The 20356-nt window shown below is 44.3% G+C and overlaps 1 protein-coding gene across 5 annotated transcripts in view; it reads right to left on the bottom strand.

Annotated features, from left to right (window-relative positions):
- CENPE (centromere protein E) overlaps positions 1-20356 on the bottom strand; it is a 1295748-nt gene that overhangs the window by 1054263 nt on the left and 221129 nt on the right. For 4 of the 5 annotated variants that reach the window (XM_069241483.1, XM_069241500.1, XM_069241509.1 and 1 more), the window contains exons 17-19: positions 9252-9308; positions 8998-9165; positions 6424-6498 (exon numbers count right to left, since the gene is read on the bottom strand). In XM_069241483.1, coding sequence (XP_069097584.1) covers positions 6424-6498; positions 8998-9165; positions 9252-9308 — 300 coding nt within the window. The remainder of the gene's footprint in view (positions 1-6423; positions 6499-8997; positions 9166-9251; positions 9309-20356) is intronic. The other variant, XM_069241493.1, reaches the window with a different exon arrangement.

Raw genomic sequence — 20356 nt, 5'->3', positions numbered from 1 at the left:
GATGATGGCAACGAGGACAGCATTGTTACCGCCGTCGATTACGTGGAGGTTCTCGTCAACAATGACGTAGCAGATGCTGTCCTCGTCGACGGTGGGAGGCTCGTAGTTGTCAGCACGGTCGTCAGCGATGATAATGTGGAAACCGTCATCGACAGTGATAAGGCACTCACCGATGACATAGTCGATGAGCCGTTCGTCAACGGTATAGACTTTGCCAGAGGTCTGTCCATTACAGGAGCAGAGGCAGACCTTTTGAAAGGTTCAGCAGATGCAGATAGAGGCACAGAAAATGATTTTTTTATGCCTTTCAGAGCTGCTGGCATGACCTCTTTCCCCTTTTGTGAAGAATTTATGAAGCGAAGAAGAAGAGCTGTGGCCTTTATAAGACCCTGAGGTGGTCTTTTTGTGGGCCTTTCTTGGCAGCTCTGATGAAGATCTTGAGTGAGATCTAGCTATCTTGGATTACTTTCTGGATGATGTTGAGGAGTCATCGCTGTCTGAATCAGAGACTGGGTTGTCTCTAGACTTTAGTTACTGCAGGCATATTAATAATCTGCCTTCTCTATCTTTCACGATCTTAGAAGAGAAGGTGCGACATACCTTGTAGTCCTTAGCTGAATGGTCTGGTAAAGGCAGTATATGCAGTCCTGATGAGGGCCTTCGGAGTGTAATCTCTTTCCCACAGGTCTTGCAGGATCTGAACAAACTTTTCTTTTCCTTGTCAGACATGCTGTAGGTCTCACCTACAATCAGTCAGAACAAGTTTAGAAGAAGAATATCAGCTAGAAGCTAATCCAAAAGAGATGAATAAAGAGCAGAGCTCTGAAGAGACTTCCTAGCACGTGCGGTAGAAAATCTTAAGCACTGGAGCTTCTCTCATGAGGGTTCTAGAGGCTGACTGATGGATTCTGAAGTTTGGTCCTTTTTCTTAAAATGACTGATAGTGTTAAATTAAGAGGCCTAATGCCCCTTAGGTTTAAATCTATGGTAACACTGCCTGGTTAAATGTACTGGGGGCTCCCATCTTGACAACAGGGAATGATTCAAGCATGTGAATCTATGAAAGTTCCAATACTGGAGTAAGTATCATTACCATGAGCCCCAATGGCAATTAACTGTCTCTTTAATAGTTTATGTATGTCCTTTTTGAAAAAAGAACCAAACAGGCGACAGCACCTTCTAGAACATTCCCAAGAGAGGCTAAATCCCTCAGTTTTTCAAGCACATGTGTAATACGTTTACAGGAGCCATAAGGGGAGCCTCTCAGGGGAGGAGGATGAGTCGCATGTGAATCTATGAAAAATATCAATACTGGAGAATTGAAGTTACAGGTAAGTAACTAATTTTCTTCTCAGGAATTGGATCGATCCTTCATTCGTTCGTTCCTATGCTTGAATCGGAAAAGCAAGCAGTCTTTATGAGTATTCTTTTGAGGCAATATATATATCTCCCACTGAGGATGGTGGGTAAGAAATTAGTACAATATATCTACATGATCTGAAATTAACATTCCCTATACGGAAAAGAAAAGCAGGTATGTAGAGTAAAATATGACATTAAACCATACTTAGACAGTAATATAAAAACCTCATGAATAGAGGCTCACCTTATTGGAACAGATGACACAGCACTGCCTGTCCCACCACTGCATCACCATTCTAGTCACTAGTGCTGCATGAATGTGTGAGTGCACTTCCACGTGGCAGCACAGCAAATCTTCTCTAAAGGCACTCCTGCAAACAGTAAAAGTGGACAATCCCCTTGTTGAGTGTGCTCTGGCCTTGGCTGTGAGAGGTGCACCCGCCTTTGAAGGGCAAAACTGGAAGGTAGTGGAAATCCATCTTGCACTAGTAGCTTTCGTGAATGAAGCGCTTTGTTGAATGTGACCATAAGATACTAAAAGTTGGTTAATTTTACATATCTGATGTAAATAGAATTTGAAGCACTGTTTGAGATCCAAGGAATGAAGAGACTGCTCAGCACTGGGGAAAAAAAGCATGCAGTATGATGGGCTCATTAAGAAGGAATTGAGATGGGACCTTGGGTATAAATTTAGGGTTTGTCCTTAAGAGTACATTATCGTCATTGAAGAGCAGGAATGGTTCTTGCGTCTTGAAAGCCCGTATTTTGCCTACACTCCTAGTGGAGGTGAGAGCTAACAATAACGCCAACTTCTATGTCAGGAACTTTAGGTCTGCTTTGTGAATGGGATCGAATGGTGGTTTCAATAGCTGGGATAGAACTATATTGAGATGCCATTCTGGAGGAGGAGCTCGGACCGAAGAGAAAGCTCTAAATAATCCTTTCATGAATTATTCTTGTGGAGCAAATAGAAAGAGAATGAGAGATGCATGTACTCATGCGGACTGATACATACATCAGAATCTGCTCAGGTGATGCTTTCAAAGAGTGCAGGTTACATTGGTGACACCAAGCACAGAATTGCTTCCATTTCAATCTGTATGTCTTGATGGTGGATTCAGCACTTGATTTAGACAGGATATCCCTAAAGTCATTGGGGACTGTCTAGGTCATTGAATTCAGAAGCCATGCACACAAGTGGAGAGAGGCTGGCTCTGGCACATGGTCAACAATGCTGGCATCACCAGTAGGGTGAATGGGGTTGCATTATGACAGTAGGAGGAGCTCTGTAAACGAATGCTACCTGGCAGCGAACAGACAACAAAGCGCTCTCCTCAATTTTCTGAGAACCTTCGGTATGAGAGGGAAGGGGGAAGTGTATGCATAAATCCCTGAGCATCGCATCAAAAAGTCATTCCCCCCACAACCCTGGGAGTGGATATTGACTGGGGTAAACTGTCATTGGCTACTAGTGTCTGTTGCAAAGCGATCCAATGTCGGTGTGCCCCAGTGTGAAAATATCCTGTTTGTGTGTGTGTGGTCTAGTTTTCACTTCTGACAACTGTCTTCTGTCCTGCTCAGCGTGTCTGCAATAGTGTTGTTAATTCTGGACATGTGCTGCTCTCATCTTGCGAGTTGTGAGCTAATTCCACAGATCCTGGGCCTCTTGGGAGAGCATTAGTATTCGAGTACCACCTTGTTTGTTTAGGTAACGCATGGCAGTCTTATTGTTCGTCCGAACCAGCACAGAGGCACCTGCTATACTCTGAAGAAAAGCCTGCATAGTGAGAAATATGGCTTTCAATTCCAGTCTTTTGATATGCTATGTTTTCTATTGCGTTGACCACTGTCCCTGAATTTGCAACTCTTGCAGGTGGCCACCGCAGCTTTGAAGTGAGACATCTGTAGTTATGACGAACACGGGGATCTGAGGTAGAAACGTGATGTCTTGTGACAAGTGAGAAGTTTGGGACCACCATAGTAGAGCCTCCTTCATGGGAGGGTGGGTATTGCCACTTGCACCGCCTGGTTATCTCCTTGTGTGCTGGCTCTGTTCTCTTCCTATGCAGGGCCCTCCACATCCAGAATCCGTCCCTGGTTTCCACTGGCCTGCTACATGAGTTGTGACAGCAGATTGACAAATCGAGGCATCCACAGTCTTTTGAGAGTTTCTTCTCACTTCTGCATCTGGTTCCCCTGTGTAGGTACTCCTGTCTTCTGGGTATCCTCGGGTAGGGGCGCTCTCCATCCATCCTCTTGCCTTCTGGTTTCCTCGTGGGCCGCTGGGAAGGGTCCTGAATTCTAAAACCTACAACCACCACTTCCTGTGGTAGCCTATGGGACAACTGGGAGGGTAACGGTCTTACACCTGGTTGCTGGGGTCAGCTACTGTACTTACACATGGTGTTTTAACTGACCCCAGTCCCTACCTAACCACCAAACTTACCTTGGTTGGAGCCCCACTTTCACATTCCACTATTTTAGTAAATGGTTTGGCCCTCCCATAGGGCCCTGTAAATTTCTATGCTATTTGTGCTGGTTATTTTATGTGCATAATTGTATGTGGAATCTCCAAGGGAAAGGTACACCAATGGTAGCCTGGTAGTATTGCTATAATAAAGTATCCTTTATTTGTGAAATACTTGTGCAGTTCTTTCTTTTAACTAAGTTATTGTCTGACTACTGTGGTACTGCAAGTGCTTTGCATTCCTCCTGGAATAGATTTAACTGCTCGCCTAAGCTACCCCTAGAGAGCTTCTGCTATCTGGACACCAATTCACTATCACTAAGGGACACAGTATAGCGTGTCACACCATAGGTGTACAGCATAAGCTAAGCCAGCCTCCTACAATAGCCTCTTTCAACAATCTTTAGGACCCACCTGTCCAACATGATGCATCTCCAGCTGTTCTGGTAATGCTGTATTCAGTCTCCTACCAGCCAGGCATGACAAGCAAACTAAGGCAGTTTTTGACAGCCACTTCAGCAGGATAAGAAGAGATGAAGGATTTCTGCCCCAGCTGACCTGACTTGTCAACTGGTGTTACAGTCACAGTCCTGAAAAGACTGGATCACCTGTTGCAGTACTTATTGAGAGGACTGGCATTTGTGTCAGCTAGCCTCCGGAAACAGACTCTGACATTTCTGTACTGCTGGGGAAATTGTCTAGTTTCGGTCAATCGCCCCAGAGAACTTCCAATGGCACGACTGTTCTTCAATCACTGCAGCATCAAATCACCTTTTTCTGCAAACACCCTAGCACCATCGAAGGACATATCCATGATAAATACCTTAGGGTCTCCAGAAAACCGGGTTGATCTCAGTCAGGCATGCCTTTTGAGTACAAAACCAGTGCAAGTAGTTGTGCCGATACAGTCTGTAGGGTCAAGGCCAAATCAAAGACCATACTTGCAGTTGCATCCTATCATGTGTCATTTGGGCCTAAGAAGTCCTAGGGCTGTCAAGGACAGTCAGCAAGAGGTCACTAGCCGTATGTCATTATGCACAAGTGTACTTTCCCCATGAGGTTTACTCTCTGAAGACCAAATTACAAGACAAAACATTTACAGCCCAAAGCATCACACTTTAATTTCTAGTGGTGCAGAATGGAAGGTTTTTAGTTTAGACTGAGAATGCCAAAAACTGCATTTGTAGTGTTGTGTGAGCAGTGAAAAAAGTAAGGTAAGTCAGAGTTAGTATGTGTTTACAGTTCAACCTCACCCTGCCCCCCCAAACCCACCCACCCACATAGGCATCTTGCATGTCATACTTCGAAGACATTAAAAAAGTGTAATTTCCTCCGACAGTTACTTCCACAAAATATGTACTTTAAATGATCGCTGGTCTGTGTCAACCTTTTTTCTTTTAATAACAGCATTAAAGTGTGCATTGCTCCACTGAGATGAGGTCTGCTGGAGTAGGAAATGCAGTTCAGCATTACCTGACGGCTCAGGATAGGCTCCGAGGCATCAACCATCCACCTTCAACTTAAGTACCATTATATTTTCTTGTACATTAACTAGGAGAATCTTTTGTGCTATTTCTCCATTGAATTCCTTTCAAAGAAAAAACTGTGGTGTCTTGGACTTCCCTTTCAGGTAGGCCAGCATTCGTTTCGCCACCCTATAATCACCTTATGGTGGTTGCTGAAACATACCTTACGAGAAGATACTGTGTGACTTAACCAAGCAACCTAGGCAATCCACATTGATTTTACAGATATTTGTTTGTGGCAGTTTGAGCAGAGCTTGAACCCTTTTATTGCGAGGGCAGGCCATCAGCCAACAACTAGTCCCCCTCCCAAGTGGTCTGATGGCCACTGGTCAATGATGGAGAGAGAGGGTTTGAAGGCAACCTCCAGTGCTTGCAGCAGAGGTTTCCTTTTTTCCAAATCCTGGGTGGGTGGGGGACGCAAAATCACTTCCGCCTCACACCCACTTCCCACCCATCGGCAATGTCTGCACACCGCAAATAGCACTTTTAATAATTCTTCCCAACCATGAAAGATTTTTCTTTTTTCCTCTGTCTCCTGCAGGGTAATCCACAAACCGTGAGCACCTTTAGAATCCCTATGATGTTGAGAAAAGGTCACAAATTTGACTTGGAAACCTTATGTGGAAAAAAATCTACCGAGGCCTAAGCGCAAAAAAACAATAGCCAAAAAAAGGGCTCAGCACTAGTGACAAAGCTTTAGTTAAGGGCTAAGTCTGGATATTTTGACGATAAAATACTGTGAGCAAAAGAAAAAAATCTAACATTCAAAAACTTTGAAAACAGTTTACACTGAATCGCAAAGTTCCCATACTGAAGGCACAAATGCACAGCTGATGAGTTTCAGTGCCACCTTTCACAGTCGACGGTGTCTCTAACAAAATGTATGCATCCAGTCCGATGTCTGGGATGACGATGCATATAAGGAATCTTCATTAGTATGTATCCATTTGAACATTCTCCCTAATACGCTATAACTGCTTGTTAAAAAACACTAAATATTCATACAAAATTAAAAAGCACAAAGATATTAATGTAATGTATTGTGGAAATTAACTGCAAAAGTCTCACCTCAGTTTTTCTGTTGTACACTTCTGTATTCTCAACTATCTCCTTTAAGGTGGCAATTTCATGCATTAGTTGCATCTGTAGAGCAATTAAACAGGCAATAGTACAGAAACCATTAGCTAGCATCCCTGGAAGAAAAAACCTCCACCATAATTAACAAAAGAAATTAAGCGAATTGTCTAACTTTTAAAGTCAGATTAAAGAGTGCAAGTGATTATACTATACTGAGGAAAATAGGGGTGTTTGGGCCTGATTCACTAAGCCCCAGGAAGCCATAAATCTGCACATATACCATTACTCCAGCCTTAGACAAGATTTCACTTTTTGGGGATTGCCAAAGGATTTCAATATTATCTGTGATAGAGGAGGTTTCTTGGAGAACTGCAATAAATAAAACCTTGAAGTGGATTTCCCTTTAAGTGAAAGATTCCAGATACAAAACAATTTAAAACAAATATGCTTCTGCACAAGTAAGTTTATAGTCTTCCTGGGGAATCTATTTTTTCTCATGGTGAAACACCCTTCCATTGTACTCCCATCAGATATCTGGGTTATGTACCACAATTCCAAACCGGAAAAGGCACTACTTTAACTTTTGACCCAAGTATTGGAAAGAGATGTGAATGTTCACACACTTATGAGCATGTGGATGTTCAGCTACATGAGCATGGCATACCCACCTTATAAACATTTACATTCTTGCCTGAAACCAGAGTTCGGCAACAGGTCAAATGCAACATACGGGCAGAGTTTTTGTGTCCATTAGTGACCCTTATGAAAATAACAGTCTCCAAGTTCTGATTCAGAGAATGATTATAAATTTATGCTCATGTTTTTTTTTTTTGTTTTTTTTTTAATAAACAAAAAAGGCCACATACTAGTAATGCTTTGTGAATCAGGCAGTCTTGCACACTCTTCTGACCAACAAGATAGACAAAGGTGTTACTTACCCAGCAAGATTCAACTACTGCTTCTTGATTTGCAGTTGAGAAAGATAGGTAAATTCATATAATGTTAATAAAAAATAAAAATAAAACTATAGATCACCTCTGCACCTCACAGTCTGTCCATCAGTAACCACATGCACGCACAGTTCAGGAGCCGGCAAAAAGCAATCACATCAGCAGGTACTTTGTTAAACTTTGAAATGATTCAAGGTTAGGAAGATGCAAGATTAAGTATGAAGGGAAGAGAAAAGTAAGCAATTTCGGAATTAAACCTACTCCTTTAATTGATTCCACAGCAGTGTTATCTTAGTTCTCGATTTCGCAGACGATCGCAGGATCTTTTCACCTGAGCATTTTTTGTTAGGACATATTATCGAAAACTACCACTGCCATGAAAATACATATACTAGTATAAAGTAAAGGTTCTTGGAGGACCAACAGTCTTGAAGCTATTGAAGAAAAGTTACTATGTAATAAAGAACAAGTTACTTATCTTTGGCAATGCCTTATCTGGTGAAGATCTAGCTGCGGATTCCTTACTTTAGAATATTCCACAAGTATCAGACTGAATCAGGAAAAGATTGAGAAGTGCATCTGCATGCTGGTAGATGGCGTTGTTCGGCTCCGCGTCATCTGAGCCATTAAGTCACAGACACCATCATGGGAATCCGGGGACCCCCCACCTGAGTCATTACTGGAAGCTGGGGACCTAATTTGTCAATATTTGTTAATATTTTTTAATTTTCTAGGCTCTCACGGACCCCTTGAGAACGCTTCGCGGACCCCCAGGGGTCCCCGGACCACAGGTTGGGAACCACTGATATAGAGAATTTTGTTTGAAGAATGTGGTGGGGGCGGGTGAGGGTCACTAAGGAATCTGCAGTAGAAAGTCTCTACCGGATAAGGTTTTACAAGGTGATTCAATTTTTCATCTGATACAGACGTCTAGCCACAGAACTTTGCTGTGTCCCTGCCATCTGCAGCAGCCTTGGTTATTAGGGCTCAGACCTCATCCAAAACAATGGGCAGCAATTGAACAACCAAATCCCAAACTCTGTAGGTATATCGGCCAAAGAAGCACACACTGTTTACCAACCACAGTTCAAGGCTGGCGGCGGCGAACATCTTCTTGCCAAAGGTATCCATCATCTTGGTATCCCTGTACAGTGATGTGATATGGAACGTGTCTGGGTTGACTTTGGAGGTGGAGGTCTAAACAACCAGTTGTCTCAACAAACATCAAAGTCTGTCAAAATAAATGACTGGATGTAGGTCTCTACGGGCCCTTATTGACTGGCACATAAAGAAAAAAACTGATGTCAGCGCACTGAGATGACACCTATGTAGGCACAGTGCATGTCACTTCTGGCACAGCAGACAGAGCTGAACGACGCCACCTACCAATGTGCAGAGGTACTGCTCAAGATTTCCCCCCTCCTGACACCTGGGGAATATTCTAAGGTACGGGGTCCAGAACCAAGTATTGTGTTTAAGTTCTAGCAGCATTGTTCATGGCCACAGATTTAGGCTAGGGGCGATAAGTTCATATAAGGAGTTCTGGCTACATACATGTATCACAATATTATTGGCAAATACATTTTGAAGCAATTTCCAAACATTAATGACTTACCTCTTGTTCTTTCTGGGCTTCCTTTTCAAGCATCTCAAACTCAGAGAGTTCTTTTTTTTCATTTAATTGCACTTTCAAATCATTGATTTCATGTTTTAGTCTCTCATTCTCCAATACAACACTGTCAAAATGTTCCCTCATTATATCCAGCTCATGAAAGGCATTTTCCTACAGAAAACAAAATAATAACTGATTGCTCGCACTTGAGAAAACATTAAAATAGCACATCCACTATATAAAGTTACTCGTGTTACCTTCTCCGACATCAGCGCTTCACAAATCTGGACACTTTCCTGAAAATCCTCATTGCACTGCAAAAAAAAAAAAAATGTTTTGAAGATCACGTTGATCATCAAAAAAACCACCAGAAACTTTACACAAAGACAGTTATTTAAAAGATCTGGAGAATTATGAGCAGTAAGAGTCAGAACAGATTCTTGGCTGGTTAGAGTTTTGCCGGTGAGAGCAACACAAAATACCTGATAATGTCCATCAAGGGACTTAAATTTGAGGTGAAAAATAAACACATAATCAGAGGAATTTCAATTTACTATAAAATGACTTCATCTGGTTTTAGTCTGTAGTCCCTATTTTTGAAGACCAAACTTATGCTCTGAATGGAGGGCCCTGGTGCATTGCCTTGCACACAAAGAATGAAGCATTTGGGAGCAATGGTGCATAAGCATCAGGTTAAATCAAGCAGGAAAGAGGTGTTTGTCAATGTGAATGAGGACTAAAGACTAACTGTAAAACAGTCATCAAGATGACAAACATACACTTGCTCAAATCTTTCCCCATGAAAATAGGAGTCCCAAGTAATGTTATGTTTAGCAGAAAACAGTATTACCATGAAGCTACACAAACCAACATTTTTATTTAGAAGCACAATCTTCTCACTAAAATGCCATACTTCAGCCAAAAAGGCAACAGGCAACTATAGTTCAGATTTCTAGCACATATTTAAGGGGACAGTTAAGAAGGGCAGAGCCCCTGCATGGGGAGTGGTGAGGAATGCATGTGAATCCATGAAACATACCTATGCAGGAAAACTGTTGTCATTTAACTTCCTCCTGCTTCAACACTGGATCTTTCATAGATTCACAAGCTTGAATTGGAAGGGCAGTCCGTTTCATTTAAAAAAATACATCTGCATAGAGAAGTAGGACCACCTAGAGAAAGTAGTTTTGCAGGGCCATTTGACACACTGAAACTAAACTCATGTCAGTAGTTGGTATTGTGGGATAAAAAGTTAGTGCTTTTGTTTTTTTAATCAGTTCAAGCAAACTTCTGATGTGCCACAAACTGTGAAGATGTCTGACAGTAGCAAGCAATGATCAGGACAATAGTTTGCATATGCTATATGGAATGGTTTTGTCAATATTTTGTTATATGTTGCACAACTGTTGAGCTGCTGTGCGACATGGCTTAAAAATACATATAAGTGCTATGATGCAGCCAATGCCATCTGCATCATAGTGCTTTGGGTTTTTTGTCTTTTTACTTTAAGCCCTGTTGCATCAAGTAAGAAAACATTGACAAAGACAATATATTTTGTATAGGCGAAACCTACTGGCTTTGTCAATGCCTGTTTACAAGCAACCCTCTCCTCAGAGGACAAGATGTAGTATAACAGCCAGAGCTGTCAACTGTGAACCAGGTTAGAGTCTTGGCATCGGCTCAACATATTGTGATTCTGGGCAAAACTCATAATTAATCTGCTTTCTCTTCAAGGATGGCACAGACAGCATGTAAATTAGAGTGTTTCGAAAACATGTTCATTTTGTCGTGGTGTTCAGCTGCTACATAATGGAAAACTGCACGTCATGCAGGGTGGAGGAGTGAGAGGTCAGAAGGTAATGCATAATACATAAGGATAATTGTACAGATATCTTAATCAAACCTGGAAACCGTATTTACTGTATATATTGAATTTGGATCTAAATTATGGGTGCTTTGAGCACCTAGGTTTGCAACGCAGCAGATGTCCTGTAGCTAGACAATTATTGTGCGGGAGGGGCTCTCAGCAGATTTGTGTCAGATACTGTGTACTCAGCAGACAGGGAGGAGAGGGGAGCTTGATACATTATGGCATTATGATCAGTGTTCAAAGAAAGATAGAGTAGATGAAAGCAACCCTGTACAAAGTTATATTTGGTGTTCTGGGGAGGACAAAATAGAGGAGGTGACAAAGTTATACGCTTTGAAAAATACCGACTGTAACAAAAAAAAAAGAAAAAAGAAAAAAAGGAGAAAAAAAGGATGCAGTCAGTGGAAGGGCACTGTCCACCAGAAGCAGTACTTGGTCACGGCTCCACGGAACGAAGACTGAGGCGCAGAGTAGACACTGACCAGCACGGAATGAGAGATGTGGGAGGCAGTAAATGGTAAGTTAAGATGTGGGTGGGTGGGTTGTTTCCAAGCCCTTAAGATTTTTTTTTTTTTTTAAATACAAGAGACTTCAGAAGCACAGCACAAGCAAGCACCTTAGTGCTGCTCTGCTAGCCAGGGATGAAAGATTCACACAATATTTTTGTATTGAGCCTACAATAACTATGCAGTGGGCGCCTGGGGAAACTGGAGGTGTGGCAGTGTCAGCTGCTAGGAGAACCTGCTACTTCTGAACTCCATGGGCGGTAGAGAAACAATCCACCAGAGAAGCGGTCGGAGTTTTGGGCAGCTAACTGCGTAGTGTGGATGCCACCTTCCACCACCATACCTGAAAAGGATCCTATTCTGCGGAGTTGGTGCTTGTTTTGGGGTCCCACGCTGTGAGTGGCAGAGAAACCACAGGGGACACTGGGGACCAGACTAAGCCAACCCTGCCTGCTGATGCAGGGAGCTGTGAAGGAAATAGACCATACAAGGCAGCTGCACAGCCAAGGGCTGCAATAGTGCCACAAGAACCAGGGAGCGGAGGGCACTCCAACCTCTATAGCGGAGACGTGAGCCCCCACGAAATGCACACTAGCAACTGACCTGCACTGAGGGAGGCACCCCTCCCCTGCTTGCTGTTATCTACACACCTGATCGTCGAAACTAAAGCTGTAGAATGGGCAAGGTGGACCGCAAGCAGCCTAGTCTCACTTTTAAGCAAAATGCTCTGCTAAAACCTCAGACAGCAGCCCAACAGGGGAGCATATTGACCCCACAGTGATGGGGACTCTCCAGGTGGGACTAATCAAAATGTACTAATACAAACAGCACAACATAGGCTGTTGTGCATCGACAGGAAAATACACACCTTAAACCAAAGAATAAATCTCTATGTTGGTCAAACTAGACAAACAAACCACCAGAATTTTTACAGATGAGCTACGGATCTCAGATGCAGGTGATCTGAAGCAAGTTCCCACCAAAAGTCTGCCTGTGATTCAAGCTACAAAGATCTCTAAGCATGATGTTATCAAAACAGCCTGATTCTGAAGAGAGGGGAAAAAAAAAAAGAAAAAAAAAAAAAACAAGACTGGCAGGATGGAACTATGGATTTTGTGGAAACAATGGTGATGTCCCTGGTCTGTGATGACAGACGCTCTTATTTGCTGGCAGTGGAATGGTCCAGCTCCCACTGGCACCAACACCTCTACTGGCCCCAGTTCCACCCACTACCCCAATCACTGTGAAGCTCCTGAACCTCAGGGACCACAACATTGCGCTAAGGCTGTCTAGAGAGAAGAAAGAGCTCATCTACCAAGGAAATGGTGTCATTGCCTTCCCAGATTTCCAGACCGCTGTACAGGCTGTCCACAGGGACTATCTCCCATCAAACAACAGCTGCAAAAAGCCAGGATCACTTACGATATTCTATATCTGCCAAGCTAACAGATCTATCAGGGTAAACAAAGTCTTGGAAATTCCCCAGGAGGCATACCTGAATACTCTCACTTCACCAGTGAGGAGGTTTTGCTAGGACTCATTCTGCATTCCATGGAAATTCCCCACTTGGAGACAGATACTCAGGGGCTGGGAATTATCCACTTTGGGATTTGGTTTGAAATGTTCTTCATAGTTGGGATTTGTAATTAAAGTATTGGGCTCAACTAGCATGTTGGGGTAAGCCATCATTAGAGGGTCTTCTGCAGTACATACTCCATATATGTAGCACACCTACAGCAAGTGTGCCTGCAGCGCAAATTCACACCGTAGTTTCGTTCAAAGCAGGTTACACATACGTACCTGCCCACCTCTATCTTTCCTGCCAGACTATAACCCAAAAGATACCTCACAATGGAAAACGCATCCTTTTTTGCTGATTACCCCCCAAACATTTGGATTGATACTGGTGGTTACTGACTCGGACTGTGCCCGGGGGACTGCTCGGTTTAAAATGACATGCACATAGACCTAATTATAATCGGCTCTAACGACCTACTTATAAGTCCCTATTATACAGTACAGCATGTAGGTTTAGTGACCCCAGTATAGATAGTGCAGCCGTAGGTGCACTGATGTGGTGTCCAGTGTCACTGTAAAGGCAGGCCTGTCTTGCAGGCTATTTAAGTTCAAATTAACCCCAAATTCGACTTCGTAATTAAAATTACTTCCAACTTTTCAAACTACCTTATTTTTGCATAAAAGGCACCCCGAAGGTCTGCCCTAGGTAACCCCAGGGTTGGGGGCAGTGTAAATATAAGCATGGACTTTATAACAGATGTTTTATAAGCCCTGGTGAGAGAAAAATAGTCAAATTTGTTTCCCCCTATTGTAGTCAAGGGGCCTCATAGGCCAACATGGAGAGACTATTTTAAAATAATAAAGACTTATTTTCCATAGAGAGGAGCTAAATATAGCAAGTTTCGTGTCACATTAAATGTTATAACAAATCCAACAACTTGCCAAAGTTGAATTTAATATAACTAACCCAGGGAAAGAGTTTTAGAACTTTCTGAAAAGTTACCAAAATTCAGCCCTGTATTGCCCCTTCCTGATGGGTAAGCCTCTGGCAGCCTAAGCCAAGTTGCCTTGAGGTGTAGTGTGCCCTGGGCTGAAACTAAGGAAGCATTTGGTGGAAGGAGAACTCCTACAGCAGATGGCAGAACAGGATGGGGGGCGGAGAGTAGTCAAACAGGTCTTCAAAGGAAGGAAAGCCACTTGGGACAGAAACTGGACCTCTCCCATTTCCTGCAGAACCAAGACAGCTAGGAGACCCCTGATTAGATTGAGAGGGCTGGAAAAGGGTGTGTGAAGTAAACATTAGCCACACCAGTGGGTGGAATCAGCCAGATCTAAACTCAGACTGATTTTTTGCCATCTTGGATTTGATCAATGTTGCTCCCTGGGACGGATTTTTACTACACTTCCCAGGAAGTGGTCTCTCAAGAGGGTGGTGGCCTACACTCTACTGGACAGGAGCACGCCCCTGCTTCCCACCCCCAGGAGCAAAGATAAATATGGCAGAGCTGCCCCACAATTCAGATCACTGCTGAAAGAAGATACAAAGACTGCCCTGTTGGACCCCTGACCTGGACACTACACTCCGAAGGACTGCACCAGCTGCACACTTTGGGCTTCAACGAGAAAAGGACTTTGTCTTGCTTCTGTATGTCCAAGAGGGTACTTCGTGTAAGCAACAGGTACAAAGGAGCTGACCAGAGTCCCCTGCATCAAGTCCTGCAAGAATAGGCCATCAGACCAGTGGCCATTTGAGAAGTCTGACCAGGTGCATTCTGGGAACTGTAGACCAAATTCTCAAGGAGCAACACAGCTTCTGGGACCTTGGATCACATTTGTGGACACTTTAAGGACCCAAAAAGTACTTCTGGAAGAAGATCCAGAAGTTTGGAGAAATTTGAAAAAAGCTCTGCAAGTAGACCAACCCGACAGTTATTAAGTCTGCAACCGTCAACCACGACCTGGCCTGAATTTTAGGTTCGTCCCGCTGATAAGCTCAAGAGTCCCAGACTTCCAGAATTTGTCCAGGGGCTTGCAAAAAGGCAACTTAACGATGTCACATTGAAATCGGCTTGGTGAGGAGGACCGTCCGACATCAGGAAAGAAATACTCACAAAAAGTTTCTAAGTCTGATGGTGGAACTGTGACCAAGTCCTCCTGCACAGTGCACCCGAGAAGGGCTCCACTGCAGTAGGTCTCAAATTTTGACTTTGCCCCGGTAGAAAAAAAAAAATCTCCAGGAAATTTTCTAAGTGTGAAGGGAAAACTTTAACCAAGGCCTCGCGAGCAGGGCTTCATTGCGGCCGGCCTCAAATTTTGGCCGAGTCGAGTGCGACCAGATTTCCCAGGTCGGCACTTTTAGTTTTTAGGCATTAGAAATATTTTTTTTTCATTTAATATTTAAAAATTCATATAGCCGGTTCCCTACATTGGATTTTTTACATTTTCTTAACATTTGAAAGATACAAATATTTTCTATTATAAATTAGTGCTGGATTTTTTCATTGTGTTGCGTTTTTACTTAGTCACTGTTTCGTTGATATTAAATGCTTTACACACTTGTCTCCTAAGTTAAGCCTAACTACTCGTGGGACAAGCTACCAAGGGTTGAGCAAGGATTAATTTATTGAACCATTGACTGGACTGAGTGGGGGTTTGTGGCCTATTGCTAAGTGGAGGTATCTACCTGCCATAACCAATAATCCACTATCTAACACTCACGTAGAATCTCAGAGCGCTAAACAATCGCCTTGGGACCAGGCGGGTCTGGGCATGTTTAGCACAAAAATAATATAGCAGTGGCACTGCTTCAAGAAACCCATTCCACACTCAAATCCGAAATACAGCTATGTGCACAGTAGGCATTGCACTGCTACTTTGCATAATATACCTATACCCAAAGAGTGGCTACATTGATGAAAAAAAAGGAACTAATTGTCAGCATATATCTACCATGTAAGAACTGCAAGGCAGATTTCTCAATATTGGAGGGGTGCCACACTACTGTAGTAAACATACACAGCCCCTACATGGATGACGTCCACTTCTGCTAGGCATCATGGGTTATAAAGCGTAGCACATTCTCCAGGCCCCAAACATGGAGTGGGGATTTTAACACCATCTTAGACAAGGGCATGTACAGAATGCATACTGCCAGAAGGCCCACGCTAGTGGCGCCCTCAGCTATTACAGACCACGCACTGATGGTGCCTGGCATGGTGCAGCATGCAAAGGAGACATGTTTATTTCCACTGTGCATGGCATATGACCCACAATGGACTTTTGTCTTGTCTCTGCACATGTCAGCACCTGCAGTACTGAGATATACCACTATGCACTCAGTCTTACCACATACTGGTGCTGCTGCTACTTGATGGCATGATGAGCATTCACACTGGCATTTGTTCCCAGATATCTTAAAGGGTATTTGATTTGCACTGAATTGAATCAAGACATTGAGGAACACTTTCAAATAAACAAGGGCTCAGTACCAGATAGCAGCACAGTGAGAGGCCTTGAAGGCAGTTATTAGGAGACACTGCATCTCCAAAAGGCAGCAAATATAAAATGTAATCCCGCATCAGCTGAACGGCCTGGAACGTGGCACAGGAGCACTAGAAAAAGTAGTGGCGCAATGCACTTGCAGTGTTAGATGAAATTATCGTAAAGTGACTAAATATAATTAAGTTGCAGACATTGAAATCAAGTTGGCGATTAGGTATGCCACAGCCCACAGGTACAGCAAGTGAGAGCGACCCAGTAGAACACAAACAACGATCTGTAAAACTTTGGGCCTGGAAGACATGAATTGTAGACTTTACGGGAGAAGACTTCAGAGAGGACAATACCCTAAACAGTTTCAGCACATACTATGTGTGTAGGAAGTTGGCTCTCTATGTAGTGCACTAAAATAAAGTACACTGTTGAGCAGGGAACGGACTACAAACGCACTGCTTCCAGGTAAGTACAGGCGATGTCAGAGGTTGGTCTCCAGGGGTTGAGGCAACCATCAGGGAGACCACAAGGCAGCATCAAACTTACGCCCTCAGCAGCACAGGGGTGGCCGGGTGCAGAGTGCCAACACAGCATCAGGTGCCCAAAGCTATCCAATGGAGACAGGGGGTATCCGCTGCAGTGCTGCTTACAGGAGAGTAAAGTAGGTTTGGGGTGGGTCTGCTGGGGTAGTGTAGGAGGCTGGCCTGGCTTGTAGTGGGTACCAGAGGTACTTACACCTTGTGCCAGGTCCAGTTATCCCTTATTAGTGTAGAAGAGGTGTTTCTAGCAACTAAGGCTGATAGAAGGTAGCTATGGCAAAGCACCTTAGGCTGAACTAGGAGACATGTAAAGCTCCTACTATACCACTGGTGTCATGTGCACAATATCATAAGAAAACACAATACACTGTGTAGGAAGTTGGCTCTGTATGCACTATTTCAAAGTAAGGAATAGTATGCACAGAGTCCAAGGGTTCCCCTTAGAGGTAAGATAGTGGCAAAAAGAGATAATACTAATGCTCTATTTTGTGGTAGTGTGGTCGAGCAGTAGGCTTATCAAAGGAGTAGTGTTAAGCATTTGTTGTACATACACACAGGCAATAAATGAGGAACACACACTCAGAGACAAATCCAGCCAATAGGTTTTGTTATAGAAAAATATATTTTCTTAGTTTATTTTAAGAACCACAGGTTCAAATTCTACATGTAATATCTCATTTGAAAGGTATTGCAGGTAAGTACTTTAGGAACTTTGAATCATTACATTAGCATGTATACTTTTTACATAAAACACAATAAGCTGTTTTAAAAGTGGACACAGTGCAATTTTCACAGTTCCTGGGGGAGGTAAGTTTTTGTTAGTTTTGTCAGGTAAGTAAATCACTTACAAGTCTCAGGTTTGGGTCCAAGGTAGCCCACCGTTGGGGGTTCAGAGCAACCCCAAAGTTACCACACCAGCAGCTCAGGGCCGGTCAGGTGCAGAGGTCAAAGAGGTGCCCAAAACGCATAAGCTTCAATGGAGAGAAGGGGGTGCCCCGGTTCCGGTCTGCCAGCAGGTAAGTACCCGCGTCTTCGGAGGGCAGACCAGGGGGGTTTCGTAGGGCACCGGGGGGGGACACAAGTCAGCACAAAAAGTACACCCTCAGCAGCGCGGGGGCGGCCGGGTGTAGTGTGCAAACATGTGTCGGGTTTTCAATGGTTTTCAATGAGAGATCAAGGGATCTCTTCAGCGTCGCAGGCAGGCAAGGGGGGGGCTCCTCGGGGTAGCCACCACCTAGGCAAGGGAGAGGGCCTCCTGGGGGTCACTCCTGCACAGGAGTTCCGTTCCTTTAGGTGCTGGGGGCTGCGGGTGCAGGGTCTTTTCCAGCCGTCGGGAAATGGAGTTCAGGCAGTCGCGGTCAGGGGGAGCCTCGGGATTCCCTCTGCAGGCGTCGCTGTGGGGGCTCAGGGGGGACAACTTTGGTTACTCACGGTCTCGGAGTCGCCGGAGGGTCCTCCCTGAGGTGTTGGTTCTCCACCAGTCGAGTCGGGGTCGCCGGGTGCAGTGTTGCAAGTCTCACGCTTCTTGCGGGGAGTTGCAGGGGTCTTTAAGTCTGCTCCTTGAAACAAAGTTGCAGTTCTTTTGGAGCAGTGCCGCTGTCCTCAGGAGTTTCTTGTCTTTCTTGAAGTCGGGCAGTCCTCAGAGGATTCAGAGGTCGCTGGTCCCTTGGAAAGCGTCGCTGGAGCAGGGTTCTTTGGAAGGCAGGAGACAGGCCGGTAGGACTGGGGCCAAAGCAGTTGGTGTCTTCTGTTCTTCCTCTGCAGGGGTTTTTCAGCTCAGCAGTCTTCTTCTTCTTGTAGTTTCAGGAATCTAAATTCTTAGGTTCAGGGGAGCCCTTAAATACTAAATTTAAGGGCGTGTTTAGATCTGGGGGGTTAGTAGCCAATGGCTACTAGCCCTGAGGGTGGGTACACCCTCTTTGTGCCTCCTCCCAAGGGGAGGGGGGTCACATTCCTATCCCTATTGGGGGAATCCTCCTTCTACAAGATGGAGGATTTCTAAAAGTTAGAGTCACCTCAGCTCAGGACACCTTAGGGGCTGTCCTGACTGGCCAGTGACTCCTCCTTGTTTTTCTCATTATCTCTCCTGGACTTGCCGCCAAAAGTGGGGGCTGGGTCCAGGGGGCGGGCATCTCCACTAGCTGGAGTGCCCTGGGGCATTGTAACACGAAGCTTGAGCCTTTGAAGCTCACTGCTAGGTGTTACAGTTCCTGCAGGGGGGGGAGGTGTGAAGCCCCTCCACCCAGAGCAGGCTTTGTTTCTGTCCTCAGAGAGCACAAAGGCTCTCACCGCATGAGGTCAGACACTCGTCTCTCAGCAGCAGGCTGGCACAGACCAGTCAGTCCTGCACTGAACAATTGGGTAAAATACAGGGGGTATCTCTAAGATGCCCTCTGTGTGCATTTTTTAATAAATCCAACACTGGCATCAGTGTGGGTTTATTATTCTGAGAAGTTTGATACTAAACTTCCCAGTATTCAGTGTAGCCATTATGGAGCTGTGGAGTTCGTTTTTGACAGACTCCCAGCCCATATACTCTTATGGCTACCCTGCACTTACAATGTCTAAGGTTTTGCTGAGACACTGTAGGGGCATAGTGCTCATGCACATATGCCCTCACCTGTGGTATAGTGCACCCTGCCTACTAGAGGGGTGACTTACCTATGCCACAGGTAGTGGGAGGTTGGCATGGCACCCTGAGGGGAGTGCCATGTCGACTTAGTCATTTTCTCCCCATCAGCACACACAAGCTGGCAAGCAGTGTGTCTGTGCTGAGTGAGGGGTCCCTAGGGTGGCATAAGACATGCTGCAGCCCTTAGAGACCTTCCCTGGCATCAGGGCCCTTGGTACCAGGGGTACCAGTTAAAAGGGACTTACCTAGGTGCCAGGGTTGTGCCAATTGTGGAAACAATGGTACATTTTAGGTGAAAGAACACTGGTGCTGGGGCCTGGTTAGCAGGGTCCCAGCACACTTCTCTGTCAAGTCAGCATCAGTATCAGGCAAAAAGTGGGGGGTAACTGCAACAGGGAGCCATTTCTTTAAACACAGATATACTAAAAATAAAGGTACTTTATGACAATATGCCAAAAGTATCTCAGTGAGTACCCTCAGTATGAGGATGCCAAATATACACAAGATATATGTACACAATACCAAAATTATGCAGTAATAGCAAAAGGAAGTAATGCAAGCAGTGTAAAGTTACAATATATTGCAATAGGAGCACATAGGTATAGGGGCAACACAAACCATATACTCCAAAAGTGGAATGCGAACCACGAATGGACCCCAAACCTATGTGAGCTTTTATAGGGTCGCTGGGACTGTAAGAAAACAGTGAGGGTTAGAAAAATAGCCCACCCCAAGACCCTGTAAGGTAGGTGTAAAGTGCACCTACAACCCCCAGAGAGCACAGAAGTCATGATAGGGGGATTCT

Source organism: Pleurodeles waltl, chromosome 1_2 (genome assembly GCF_031143425.1).
Source record: "Pleurodeles waltl isolate 20211129_DDA chromosome 1_2, aPleWal1.hap1.20221129, whole genome shotgun sequence".
Classification (NCBI taxonomy): Eukaryota; Metazoa; Chordata; class Amphibia; order Caudata; family Salamandridae; genus Pleurodeles; species Pleurodeles waltl.
Note: the sequence above shows the minus strand (reverse complement) of the source record. Positions and strands in the feature narration are given on the sequence as shown.